Source organism: Cyrtonyx montezumae, unplaced genomic scaffold (genome assembly GCF_038088225.1).
Source record: "Cyrtonyx montezumae isolate F1298 unplaced genomic scaffold, pur_monq_1.0 scaffold_3, whole genome shotgun sequence".
NCBI classification, from domain to species: domain Eukaryota; kingdom Metazoa; phylum Chordata; class Aves; order Galliformes; family Odontophoridae; genus Cyrtonyx; species Cyrtonyx montezumae.
Window position 1 is genome coordinate 108,431,807 of NW_027072034.1, and position 14,360 is coordinate 108,446,166.

Consider the following 14,360-nt stretch of genomic DNA (forward strand, 5'->3'; position numbering starts at 1 on the left):
TATATTACGGGAAAGCCCCACAGAAAGAGAAATGAGCATACACTTTTTTCATCATTTGGCATGATGAAAAATTTGAAAAGCAGAAGGTTTCATTTTAAAATTATGAAACCATTATTAATTTTAGTAATCACAGAATTGTAGGAATTGGAAGGGACCCCTGGGCAGATATACCACTGTTTCTAATTGTTGGTGAACATGCCGTTAGACTGAAGTTTTTTGCACCAGTGTTTTTGTTCTTCCTTAGTGTCCATGTGTCTTCAGCAACACACGGAAGAAAATAAAAAGTAGAATGAAAGCTATCCTCTATTTTTGGCTAGTGCAGAAGAGGCTGTAGGACAGTGGCTGGAGTAGGAGATTTCTTCTCTGCTTCTGCAGGCTTACTCTGCTTGTGAGCTTGCCACTAAGAAGGTTGTAGAGGCAGAAACAAGAGGAGGACTTGAGTACAGGGTGATGGTTTGGGGAATGAGCCAGTGCTATTGCTCTACCAAAACTGTGGTTTCTAAAATGACACTTTGCTGAGACAGCAGTGAGATTGTGGAGATATTCTCAGTACATTAGGGTTAGCAGCATTAGAACAAGGGAAGCCACGCTTCTCAGTGACTTTCTGGTGGCACATTTATGAGATGACTTACCTTGTCTTTTAAAAGATTTTTCAGTCTGCAGTAGGCCTACTGACAGCTACCATCATTTCAGTAAATCATAGAGGAAAATAGTGATAGCACTTTCACTGTGGAAATGTTTGTTTAGTTGTTTGTTTGTTTGTTTTTGTCAGCATGAAACAAATGTTGAGTGCATAAAAAAGTGGCTGTGAAAAGTTTAGCTTTCTAGATGACCTGGTTTGGCAGGTATAAAAAATAAATAATAATAAAAAGCATAAACATAAATATAATAAATAATAAAAATGAATAATAAATAATAAAACATAAAAATAATAATTGCAGGGTTTGTTTTTTTTTAAGAGAAAAAGAATAAAAAAGAGAAAATGAAAGCTAAAAGGCAGATAGAATTATATTACCTATTTGTTCTGGGATTAGCCACTGCTTTATTATCCAAAGCACCTTGTTCACTGTCTTTAGGTCCATCACTGTAGTACTCAGCAACACAGGTTTTATAATATTTTATAATGTTTAACTGTAGGGTAAGTTGGTCTGATCAAAATAAGGCTGGGATATTAAGGTGAAGTAGGCAATACTCGAAGAGAAATACACTTTTCTTCAAAAATATTTTGACTCATCACTTCACTTATTATATTTCTGCCTTTTTTTAAGCAAAGTGCTACATAAGAAGGAAAAGTAAATCATATAGTAGGGGAAAACATGATACTTAAAGTTTATCCAAAATACAAAGTACTTAAGGTAGATTATTTTAAATGGATGGAGCAAAAGACAGAAGAACAAAAGATTCTGCTGAAGGATTTTGCTGGTAGGTTTTTTTTTAATCTTTTGTGCATTGGAGCTTTTGTTGAAAGAAATTATCCATAATGATCAAAGCTAAAAATCTCTTCTGTTTATAGGAAACAGTAAGTCCCTAAAAACACTAGTACTTTTTCTTTCCTTGTGGACAGATTATCATTTATAGTCATAGTTTCATCTCAGAAATTGGAAAATAATTTTTCTTTGAGAATCACTGGTCTTGATAAAGTTTTCCAAATGTTCAAAGCTTGCAAAAAGAGAGGATCAATAGCATAGAGGGAAACATCTACACTTTGCCCTTTATGTGTGCCTGAAGGTATGTCAAGCTTGACAAAAGCATAGATCCAGCTTCTAGAAAATACTCATTCTCTGTTTTAACCAGCTGACTTGGATTCTTACCAAGGACAGAATGTGTAAGAAAGATGTTCATGCCAAGTAAACACCATTTAGTCAGAGAGAAGTAATCACAGTAATCACAGAATCATAGAATGTTTTGAGTTGGACACATTCCAACAGGTCTGTGTCTCTCCTGTGCCAAGGATGCAGTACACCAGATGACATCCTACCTGCGCAGAGCAGAGGAGCAGGATCACCTTCCTCTCTCTGGTGACTACGTTCAGGAGTTGGCTTTCTGGGGTGTGAGGGCACACTGCTGTGTCCAGCTGCCATCCACCAGTACCCCAAGTCTTTTTCAGCAGGGCTGTATTCAATCCTTTCATCCTCCAGCTTGTACTGATAGCAGAAGTTGCCACAACCCAGGTGTAAACCTTGCACTTGGATTTATTGAACCTCAGGAGGTTCTCCAGGGCCCACCACTTAAGCCTGTCTCCCTGAATGGCATCCTGTCCCTCAGGCGTGTCAGCCACACCATGCAGCTTGGTGTCATTCACAAACTGCAGAGAGTGCACCCAATCTCACTGACGATATCATCAGTGATGTTAGAGTCCCATTACTGACTCCTGTGGGACACCACATGTCATTGGCCTCCATCCAGACACTGACCACCACTCTCTGGGTATGATCTCACAACTCATTCCTTGTCCATCGAACAGCCTACCCATAAAATACATATCTTTCCAATTTGGAGAGGATAGATGGCTTTCAGCATGCTGTTGAAAAGCTGGACAGAAGTATAGATTTTACTTTTCTAGTTGGAGTAGTAGGGAAAGCTAGTGCCAAGATGTTACTCTCTGGATATTGCCTGGAGTTCAATAGTGTAGTCCAGATAGAGAGTTAAGCTATTTAGCATTACTAGTGTTTTGCTCAAGACTCAGTGAACTGATCTTAGTATCACTGTCTGCTTCCTTAGATGCTGAGGTTTGAGTTGCAAGGCTGAGCTCTGAAGCAGGGCAAGAATAATAAAGAAAAAAGCTGGCAAAAATGCTGGGAGTTAAGGTCAATGAGAAATTCAAAATTCCAAGCAGGATTTTTGGAGCATCTAGTTTAAACATCCCAATTGGAAAATAGCAAAACATTGAGTACAAGTGTGTTGCATTATTCTGTCAAAGTCAGGAAAGAATGCAAAGTGTGATAACAGAGTATCAGTGGTTACAGAGAAAAGCAGAGAAATTTCAAAATGCAGTGGTTTTTCAAAGATATCAGTTGTACAGTGAATCAAAGATGATTATTTATATCACATTTTAAAATTTCTAGCAAGGTAAAACTGCCTAGTGACCTGGATAGGAGGAAGTTTGGCACAGTAAAAGAAGTTAAAACAAAGCTGTGCAGATCATCCTCTTAGTGATTTGAAAACAGGTTTTGAAAAAGGCTTCAGGAACTGCACATACTAACTCTGACAGGTGCTAACTATTCAAAATATAAAATGTAAAGATTCCTCACTACAGGTGAGTGAAAAACAAGAAAGTAAATAAGTATAATTTGTCACAGACATATCTGAGAGCTTCATGCCTATGGACTCATACACCCACATGAATAGTGCTTCCAGCTGCTCTTGAAATGGTAGTGTTCGATCAGACTTGTTCTCTCAGAACTCCAGGAAGAACAGAGCTACAAAATAATTCAATATGAGTTGATAGGGGAGAAGCAGCTCACCAGAAGACAAGTTAAGGAATGAACTAATGTGGTGGTTCAGCAACAGCACAAAGAGCCTCATTTGCACTAAGTAGGTTTGTTGATCCCAAGCAATCACACAGTGATTATTACAAAAAGTCATAGACATATTAGTCTCAGGAGACTAAAATGATATTCTCAGTGATAGTAAATAGAAGTAGCCAGTTACCTGCTGTAATGCAACTCTAGCTTTCAGAAAAAAAAAAAATATGTATTTTTGTATGAAAATGTCTTCAAACTATAAAAACTATTTCCTTAAACATGCTGTCGATGTTTTACTTTATCTTCTTGCAGTGTTAATTTTCTAAGCATATATATATAATAGCACTGGTTAATACATTAAGATATAATCATTCTTACTGGATAAAAAAAAATCACTTATTTATGCCTGTGCTTACTACAGTAACCATGTCATTAACAGTATGCTGCTTTAAGGCAGATGGTCCACTAAGGAGGTCTTTGTAGGACTATGTGTGGAACATATTGCCAGGTTATTCTGACTCTGTGACAGTGGGTACTGTCCTTGTTCATCTGAATTAGAAAGATATGAGACAAATATTCCAGTTTCCTCACTAGTAGTCCACATATCCACGTTTGCCTGAATGTGATTCTTCTGGATTCTGATTCCTGTGTATTTTAAATGATCTTCAAAGAAGAAAAGTTACTACTTTACCTAGTAGTAGCCCCAGTAAACATTTAGCTTCATCAGAAGTCTGCTGTGTTTAGTAAAGATGACTCATGGGAACAGTTTTATTCTTTTAGAACCCCCCCACATTTGGTTAGAAATTAAACTTTCTTGTTTAGAACTAAATAAAATCTCCAAAGCCTCAATCATACTTGACTCAGAAACAGAGTAATCCTTAGAAAGCAATGCACCTTGAAAGCAGTCTTTATCATCAGCCTGATTTTCTGTTCAAAAAAACCCTTTTTTGCAAAGAAATAAAAATAATGTAATAGCTTCATTCAGCAGTTCTGTGATAGTACTTTGCACTTTCTTGACTTAAAAGCAATTCTGTGGTTTCTTTTCTGATTGTTCCAGCTACTGTTTTTCTGGAGTTTTGGAAACGAAGGCGAGCAGTAATTGCTTACGACTGGGACTTGATAGACTGGGAAGAAGAAGAGGTTTGTATTAAAAAATAAATTAAAAAAATTACTCCCTGATCTTTCATACAGAAAGATTTTGTAAAGCATATAAGCACAGTTTTCTTTTTTATTATTATTTAAATATATTTTTCAGAACTTCACAAACTAGGAAATAAGCATTTTCTCCTTAGAATTTTCCTCTGGAATGTGAAGAAACTTCCTCAAGGGGAATTGTTCTTTCCTTTACACCTTTCTAAATTCAAATTGAGGGTGACAAATCAACTCAAAAGACTCAAGTCATTCCCTGTTGGTAGAAGAAATCTCATTAGTTAGGAAACTAAACAGCGAAAAACAGCCTTAACCTTTTCCTGTGATGGTTACCAGGAAGGAACAACATGCTCTTAGGACTAAGATGATATCTAGGGGAAAAAAGCAGATTTGATGTTGTGGGAGTAAAGCAAGTTTCAGTGGGTAGGGTAGGAAAAGTGTTCCTTGAGCGTGATTTGGATGTACAAATGTCCACAGAATCTGCATTCCTTCCTCCCTGGAGTCCCCTTGGAGGGATCTTAGGAGACTAAAAATAAGCCAAGAACCTAAAATGAGATAACTTTCCACATCTGGAAATGGTTGCTTTACATCAGCAGGCCTATCACTATTTGTGCATATATGCTGCTGAATCTTGGTGATACTTCAGGACTTTTGTTGTATATTTAGAGAATACTCTGGTATGCTCTCCCGAGATTAGCAGCCTTCTCTTGCCATTGCTGATGAGTCACATTCTGCCTGCGCTTCAGATATTGAATCAGGATTCAACTTCAGTGATCTTGTCCCTCATGCCTAGCTGCAAAGAAGCCACTGCTGCTGCTCCTGGCAGGCAGGGCATAAGGAAGGTATACCAAACTATGATTTATAAGTTGAGATTCCAGCTCAGTTTCCTAGAAGGAAAAAGAGGCTTTAAACTAACAAAATACACCAGTGTACAGTATGAGGCCTTTTCTGTTTTCCCAGGAAGCGTGGTCTTGCAGGCATTTGTAATTTGGGATGCTATATATCTGCATCTTTTACCATTTAACTTTTCTGGAATTGAGATTTATGCCATCCAACCATTTTTTTAATGATCTATTTATTTACAAATAATATGTTTCCTGATATTTCCTGGTAAAATTGGCATTAGGTGATTCCTTGCTTTTTTTTTATTTTTATTTTTATTTTCTTCCCTATAATAATAATGCTGCTGTAATAGACTGAAAAAGACATCCTGTGAAGTTGACCATGAAGTTGTACGTATATCATAGAATCATAGAATCGCCATGATTAGAAAAGACCTCCAAGAACATCCAGTCCAACCATCCACCTACCACCAATATTTTCTCACTAACCCATGCCCCTTAGTACGACATCTAAACTTTTCTTGAACACCTCCAGGAACACTGGCTCCACCATCTTCCTGGGTAGTCCATTCCAATGCTTCACCAATACTCTTTCTGATAAGAATTTTTTCCTAATATCCAACCTGTACCTCCTCTGGCTCAACTTGAGGCGATTCCGTCTAGTCCTATTGCTAGTTGTGTAGGAGAAGAGGCCAATCCCCACTGCACCACAATATCCCTTCAGGTCATTGTAGAAAGCAATAACATCTCCCCTGAACCTCCTCTCATCCAGACTAAACAGTCCGAGGTCCCTCAGCCCCTATCAGTGAGATATCAGTGAGAACTTTCTCTATAAGGTGAAAATTTTACTTCTAAAAATGCTGTTTTCTAAGAGCTAATTAGATTCCCTTTCTACATTCTGTTCAGTTATTGCTGGACAAAATCAGCCAGCTTCTTTTATTAGCTGTTTCATAGAAATCAATTAAACTGTTCTAATTACCATTCTAAGTCACAAGCTTCTTCTTATTAATGAAGACTGTTATTTTTACTAGCACTCGCTGCCACATCTAGCTTTCTCTTGTTTTAATTTCATTGTCAACTTGAAAAATAAGGGTTTGCTGCAGTGGGAGATTTGCCAATTCCTACCAACATTAGATAGAAATTAAAAAGATTTATAGGGCTTCCTATCATGTTGCATATTTCCATTCTAAAAGAAGAGACAAAGAAACAGTAATGAAGTAATGAAGATGACAGGAAGAAGTCAAACTGTTCAGATACATGACCTTGTGAATTCCTGACCACTTTAGCTTTTCACCCAAATAGGGGATGCCACAACTACCTGCAGGTCTGGATCCCCAGCCTGGGGGCATAGGCACAGTGTGCTGTGACTCTTTCAGCCCTGTGTGTTTGGATTTCCTTTTCTTGTAAATTAGTTGCAAGATGAGATAAATGGATGGTAACCGGTTCTTGTCTTGAGTGTACAAGAAACCAACTGCACAGTGTGCCTGGGACTCTTGAGCTAAGATATGGTTTCTGTCAGTATTTGCAGTGGACTTTTTCTTCGGTGCCACTTTCTGTATATCATTAATCTGAGCCAGATACAGGGCTGTTGATGAGTGTCATTAAACAGGTACGAAGGTTTGTGCCAGAGTTTCAGTTTTGTGTGGGGATGTATCTATAAAACAGCATTTGCATGATCTGAACTGACTGTAGATTGTAGAAGATACCTAGGTTCATGGAGAGGTGTGTACAATGAGAAGACTTCCTTATAGAGCAGATTGTAAAATGTAATCAAACATTGGCTTAGAGAGGGCTGCAGAAAAGAAAGGGTTTCTAGAATACGGCTCAGTAACTCAGATGGAGAGCCCCTGAACAGTCTGCAGAGTGCAATTGTCAAGTGCCCTTCTTCCATGCCATCACATTCTGTCCTTTTAGATGTTCCTGGGTACACAGGAATACTACTTGTATTGTTTCTCTTGGTAGATTCTGGTCTTCTCGATGGCCTTCTGCCCTGATATGGCAGAAACAGTGTGAGCAAGAAAAAATAAGAGTACCCTCCCTCCACAGAAATGTGCTTAACTTTTGTGTATTTCCCAAATAAGCTTATTTCCTGTATACCTCGTTGCATTCTCATTTTCCCTAATAGTGTTACACAGCCAAACCTTGTTTCTGTGAGTTTAATCATAGCGTTAAAATGAGGAAAGATATATAAGCATGTCTCATTTAAGTACTAGCTAATGTGGAACTTGTTCCCTCAAGCACATAGTTACAGACATTGCAGCTGAGCATATGTGACTATCATCTTTATTTACATTATCCACATGCTTTTTGAATTTGGAAGTCACGTGGATTGAGAAAATACTTTCAAAATTTGAGACTGAGATATGACTCATGGAAACCACGAGGACATCCCTGACCTGATGGTGAATCCTGCTCTGTCCCCTAACATGGATGTAAGCAGTTGTAAGTTTCAGTCTAAGAAATTCCCAGGTTTTGTTTCAGAGGAAAGCTATTACACCAAAGCAGGACCCAAAACTGCTGCTGCTAGAAGTTGCTCCTGCTATTAGTATTGGCCAAGTTATGAAGGATTCAAGCAATACTGAATCGCATGTCTTCTTCAAATAACAAGAAACTTGTGCTGATTATGGGGAGGTAACCACCTAGCAAGCAGAAATTGGATTTGGAAAAATCAGTTGTTTTTTTTTTCCCCTGCATCGTTGTAAAATTCTGGTATCAGTAGGACAACGCCAGGCTGGAAAAACCCATCATACCAGCCTTGAAATAATATGGCTTGCAGCCATATATTTGAAAAAGCATAATTTAGAAAAGTAGTCAATTTAGAAGTTTACTAAATGCTTCCAATATGGTTTTAGGGGTATAGGGATGTATTTGAGTCCTCATAATGGGCACCTGATGTCCCAGCTCAGCTTTTATAGTAGCTGTGCCAGCTGCTGAATTCAAAGATGTAATTCTTTCTAACAGTGATTTGATAAATGATAGGAAGTTTCCTACAGAATCTTTTCTATCCATGCTGTACATGAACACTTTCTGGTTTCTTTTAGGAAGAGATTCGTCCACAGTTTGAAGCCAAGTACTCCAAGAAAGAACGAATGAACCCCATATCTGGAAAGCCAGAGCCTTATCAAGCATTTGCAGATAAATGCAGCAGACTCATTGTTTCTGCATCCGGAATATTTTTTATGGTTTGAAAACTTTTATTTATTTACCAGTTAGAAAATATACAAAATAACATAATCTCTGCTGAGAAAGTATGGAGATATTGGATATGACTGCTTTAAAGTTAATAAGATTTAACATGTTTACTGCAGGTTGAAAATGTATGCACAGCAAATATCCTGAGTTTCTGTAAAGTCCACACTAATTTACTCTTCACTGAGCCTCACTGTTAGTTAAAGCTTTCCTTCAAGGTCCAGAGTCAGGGGTAAAATTAAGGCTATATGCATAGATCTATATGTAGCTATGCAATTGCTGGAACAGTGATATTACATTTAGGCATCAACTTCAGCTGACTGAATTTCATCATCCTTCCCATGTAGAAACTGCAGAGTGATGGAGAGGTGCCATGGAGGAGGCGGTTCTTTCTTTGTAGACTCTGTGGAGAACATAACTTAGGTGCCTAGAGTGCTTAACAATATTTTTATCTCCTATTTTGCAGTGTACTGCAGAGGTAAGGAAAGAGGGTTCACCTTCCTAATGTAATTGAAACAGAGAAACTAATGTTCCCTGTCTAAAATGAGGAATTTCTCCCACTTCCAAAGTATAAATGCAGCAATGAAGTCTCTAAAAGAGCTGTATGCATTTCTACTCAAATGCTCTCTGTCCCCTAACTTCACTGAGCCTGATTCTTGCTATTATTCATATAACAGTTGTAGCAGTAGGATTGTCTTGAAAACACAGTTGGCATTTACTTGGATCCAAGCTGAATTTACTAGGGCTTTTTTACATGGCTAGAAAATGCTAAATTAGTATAACTTGAGGAACTATGGAGAGCCAGGTAGGTGATGCAGCCCAGAAACTCATGCTCAAAATGCCAGAGAGTGCCTTCTCTGAATTTTGTGTTCCACAAGTCTTCTCTATAACGGTCCTTGAATCAAGCCAAGGGTTATATTCAGTGAAGGCACTTTCAATGTTGACATAGCGTGGGCTTCCAATGAACTAGAATAATGCTGATTTTTCACCTTTTAGCTAAAAATATCCTTTAAAAGTTTAGCTCTTAAAGCTTAACACAGGAGATATGCTTACCAAAACTGTTAGAATGTATCTCAAAATCTCAGAGCTTTGATGTACAGTGCAGTTATAAATGCAGCTTGAAACAGATTAATGGTTCTGCTACCAAAGAAGAAGGATCCTTCTTCTCACCACTGTGCAGGGAGATCAGAGGCAATCCTCCAGCTCAGTAATGTTTCTATTGGGTGCCAGTGTGGAAGAAGTGGATCAAATAAACTAAACCTAATTCATACACACTCAACTTTTTCTTCTGCACTGACATTATGCCAAATAATATTGTGACTAATAAAATGTGAAAACAGCTTGGTTAGTCTTCAGTATTTTCAGAGTCATTTTGCCTATTCAGTTAGCTTAGATATGCTCCAGTATTGACAGGTTTAAGTTGCTTATGCACAGCCTCAGAATACACTGAGCTTTTGTAAATACTCATCTGACTTCTACTGGAGAAACTCTATCTAGTAAGAGAGCTAATGGTACTGTGTCATCATTTGTGTGAGATGAGTCACGCATGTAATTCCCAGCGGTTTGCTAAACTGTGACATGAATTGATCGTGATGGAAAACAGTTGTCACTTAGTGCTCAGTTGTTGCATATGGAGCATCAAATGATTTTGCAGCCTGGTTCAGCTGCACAGCTTTCACATTGGAGCTGTCACATTTGCTGAAAGTCTCATCAGAGAAAATTACCAGGGCAATTGAAATTGTTACCTTCTCCAGATTGAATCTTTGCAAAACTGTAGCAAGAAACAGGGGATCTTGCTGGACTGTTTCTGAGACAATCCTTACAACTGGAGATATTTTTTCCTGTAGGAGTGAACTGCCTGAAAGCACAAATTCTATCCCAAATATTACATCATCACACTGGTACATCTGCTAGGAAACTCATAATTGCATATCATGAGATGTGCATGTAAGGAGAATTCCTATTTCCCAAAGCTGTCAACACCATTTTCCACAGTAATGCTAATGAGAAGGTACAATGTTAAGAAAATGTTTAAAACTAAAAATATATTTTAATATGATTTTAGAGGTATTTTGCATTATAAAAATAAAAAGGAGTTCACAATAGGTGAACATTCTTGTTGAAGCCTTTCTCTAGAACCAATGTTGACATATTTTTCATGTCTTTCTCTTCATTTTTTGAATTCACAGAGTTTCAGAAAGAAGTTAACTCCTACTCTCTAAGAAGTTTTCAGGTTCTTCCCTCTGTTGTTTTTTTTCTCCTCTAGATCTGTGTGGTGATTGCTGCTGTTTTTGGCATTGTTATTTACCGTGTTGTGACTGTCAGCACTTTTGCTGCCTTTAAGTGGGCTTTAATCAGGAATAACTCTCAGGTTGCAACTACAGGGACTGCAGTATGCATCAACTTTTGCATCATCATGTTACTGAATGTGGTGAGTAAAACTACTGTATCCAAAGTGAGCCACCAGACTGATATCTCAGTCTGAAGAGCACATACAGATGCTTTCAAATCCTGACTTCAGCAGGAACACAGTGCATTGCTAAACTGGGCATGACATTTTTGTTGATGGACATTTATCACCACTTACATAAAGTTCAATTCTGTAACCAAAACTTTACATAAAACACATTTGATTGTTCTGAAAAATATCTTAGGGACACGTGTCCATGCTCATCTTTTATCCTTTGCCTTTTTCTTTTTCTTTTTTTAATGCTTTCAGATTTCAATCTCTTTCATTAATATTCTTATTTGTAATAACTATTTCAGTGTTCCTTTTTAAATACAGTAACCAAGCATATTTCTTATTTAAACTAGTTTCTGTTATTTAGGCTTCAGTTTTCCTACTAGTTTACTGGCGAGGATAGGCATGTACAGATAGAATGCTCAACAGTATAAGGATGATAAACTACATGAGACTCAAGCAGACACAACTTGTTCCAAGAGTTGCTTATGGCCTTTGCCAGAGTACAGCAGAGCTGTGGACTGGGCGCGTTGGGATGTTGGTGCTGGCTGTGGATATCTTACTGTGAACACACTCAGTGGTTTAGAACTGGGCCTGAGACAGAATAAAAAGTGACATTTTCAGGTGGTAAAAGCCCCAGTAAGAGAATTTAGCATAGATTAAATGGGATAAGACTTTCAGCATTCCACTGAGATGCAAATACTTCTGAATATTGCTGCAGTAGCAATGTGCCTTGTATTAGTTGCTCTTAGCAAGAGATGTATGGCCTTTTCCTCACAGATAAGTGTTCTTTATAGGCTAACATTATAACAATGCATTTTAATGAAAAGAAAGAATCAGCCTACAAATCCCCAGGTCCTGAAGGCAGGGCAGAATTCCTCCGCACACTCATGAGTTTTTTGCCAAAAGTATGTTAGGCTTTGCTCCATAAGATACACTGATTTTATTCTGGGAGGTTTTTAAGCGTATTATTTCATGCTTGCATGTTTCTGAGTGCTGGCTTGGAAACTATTTTCTTGCCTGTGCAATGTTCAAGCAATTTCATCATCTAAAAATTAATTTTAACAGCTCCTCTTTTATAAAGCAGGATGTTCTGGGAAGCTTTGCTCCAGGACTTTGCTTCTCCCTGGGCACAGGCAAGGACAGGTGATTAGACTATGTTTTTCCTAGGGTGGGACAACAGGTTGAGCAAGGGCAGAAAGAAGTGGCAGAAGCTGTTACTCTCTTTGAATTTGTACTGAGGACTTCCTTCTTCTGTGCTATTTTTGATTTATTGTTTGCTGTCTGCAGCTTTTGGGGATTTTCTTTAATCTACCTATAAGAATAAGCATAGAAGAAATAAAATGAAAACTGTATACCTCTGCGTCAGTACAACATCCATTTCTAAGCTCTCAGTGTAAGCCATTGTATATGCAGTGAAGCAGCAACAAAGCAATAATGCACAAACAAAATATTTGGTTCTCAATGAGTTCTGCAGCTTAGAGAAATTATTAAAATAATGGAAGATGACTTGAAGGTGCCTTTTGAGAAACTTTGTTTTATTTACAGAAGTAAATAAATAGAGCACTTCAAAGATGAATTGCTTAACCTTATGCTCATACCATGCAATAAGCACCGCAGCCTTACAACTGGATATGGCTCACAGAAAGAGAAGATTAGTAAGAGGAGTTACAAACATAAGCCTTTCACTTCCTGTGATGGATGAATGTAGTCTACTGAAGTGCAGCAGTAAGATTTCTTTTGGAAAAAGAAAAAGAAAAAAGAAAAAGAATTCCTGCATCAGCAGTTAGGTAGTTGACTCATATACGAAATGTGACTCAAGAAAAGCTGTAGGAAAGAAAGCTAAGATAGATTAATAAAACCAAAATGGACCAGGATCTATATAACAGTAGGGAATTTGATGCTCTAGAGCCTGGAAAGCAGCCAGTGATTCTAATACAACTTGACAACCTCTCTAAACATCAGGGGAAAGGTCTGGACCACAGGTAACTTCTAGACTGGAAGCTATGGGAGCTAGATAAATGCATTGATGCATCCATCATGACAGAATGGTCTGACCTTAAGGTGTAATGGCTCCCAGGCAGCCACGCTGCCAAACTTGGGAACAATTGCTTTACCTAAGTTAAGAAAAACTGTTAAATCCAGTGATTCTGTCCATAGAAAATACGAACAAAGAAACATAATCCTAAATGGTTCTCCATGGTACTTGTAGTGATAAACTGCAGTATCAGATAATCTGGTGCAGAAGTTGTTAACAGAATCCCTAACACAATCTTACAGTTCCATGAGGAACAGTAACAGCACAGATTTTCAATATCCACATCCACAGAGAAATGTACACTTATAGAACAGTATAATCCCTGCTGGGATTGGGATGTAAACTACCCTGACATTTAGCACTTCCACAGTTGCCCTTAGGAGATTATTTTAAACCTTGAAGAAATGATCTATCTTATTACTTGAATCAAAACTGTTTACACCAAAGGTGCAAAAAAGCAGTTCACAGCAAGAAGTGGTTGTTAGTGCCGATGAGATAATTCAGGATAATTTCAATTCTTAAACAGTTAGTTTGATCTGTAAATTGTATATAACTCAATTTAAGTAACATTTTATAAGAATAAACTCAAATGTAATAAAACATTACTTATATGTACTTTAGGAATAAGTACTTGAGCCTGAAGTATGAGGATTTTGGTGTCCTTGTAGGCAACAGCGAGTTAAGGACAGTTAACATTTTTTGGGAGTGCCCTACCCTCATTTAAAGGAAATTGAATTGATTGCATTTATTTACACTGGTACTGATGGTGGTGATGTATTTTATAGGTTCAAAAAGTTTTTGTGAATACCAGTTGTGGAAACCCTCCAAGTTAGTTTTTGTATGCTTTATTAAATAAGCAGTCTCCCAGGGAGCAAGAGACTTTAGTACCTGCTAACAACAGCAAGCACCACTTAGGATTTAGAACAGCGTCACCAAGATCAGCCAAGAAATGTGTCTGACTAAATATTAAGAAATTCCTTACTGTAATGGTGGTGAGATGCTGGAACAGGTTGCCCAGAGAGGTTGTGGATGCCCCCTCCCTGGAGGCCTTCAAGACCAGGCTAAATAAGTGGGAGGTGTCCCTGCCTATAGCAGGAGATCATCTTAAAGGTCTCTTCCAACCCAAACCATTCTATGAGGACTACTAACGACTTTCTCTGAAGAGCCCTTTTTCCCCAGTAACTTTCATTCCTTTCAGCACAATAATAATAATAATA

General features: G+C 37.9%; 1 protein-coding gene across 2 annotated transcripts in view; it reads left to right on the forward strand.

The window, feature by feature from the left end:
- Positions 1-14,360, forward strand: part of ANO4 (anoctamin 4) — a 113,863-nt gene that overhangs the window by 76,161 nt on the left and 23,342 nt on the right. For both annotated transcript variants that reach the window (XM_065742751.1, XM_065742750.1), the window contains exons 14-16: positions 4,522-4,604; positions 8,497-8,637; positions 10,911-11,075. In XM_065742751.1, coding sequence (XP_065598823.1) covers positions 4,522-4,604; positions 8,497-8,637; positions 10,911-11,075 — 389 coding nt within the window. The remainder of the gene's footprint in view (positions 1-4,521; positions 4,605-8,496; positions 8,638-10,910; positions 11,076-14,360) is intronic.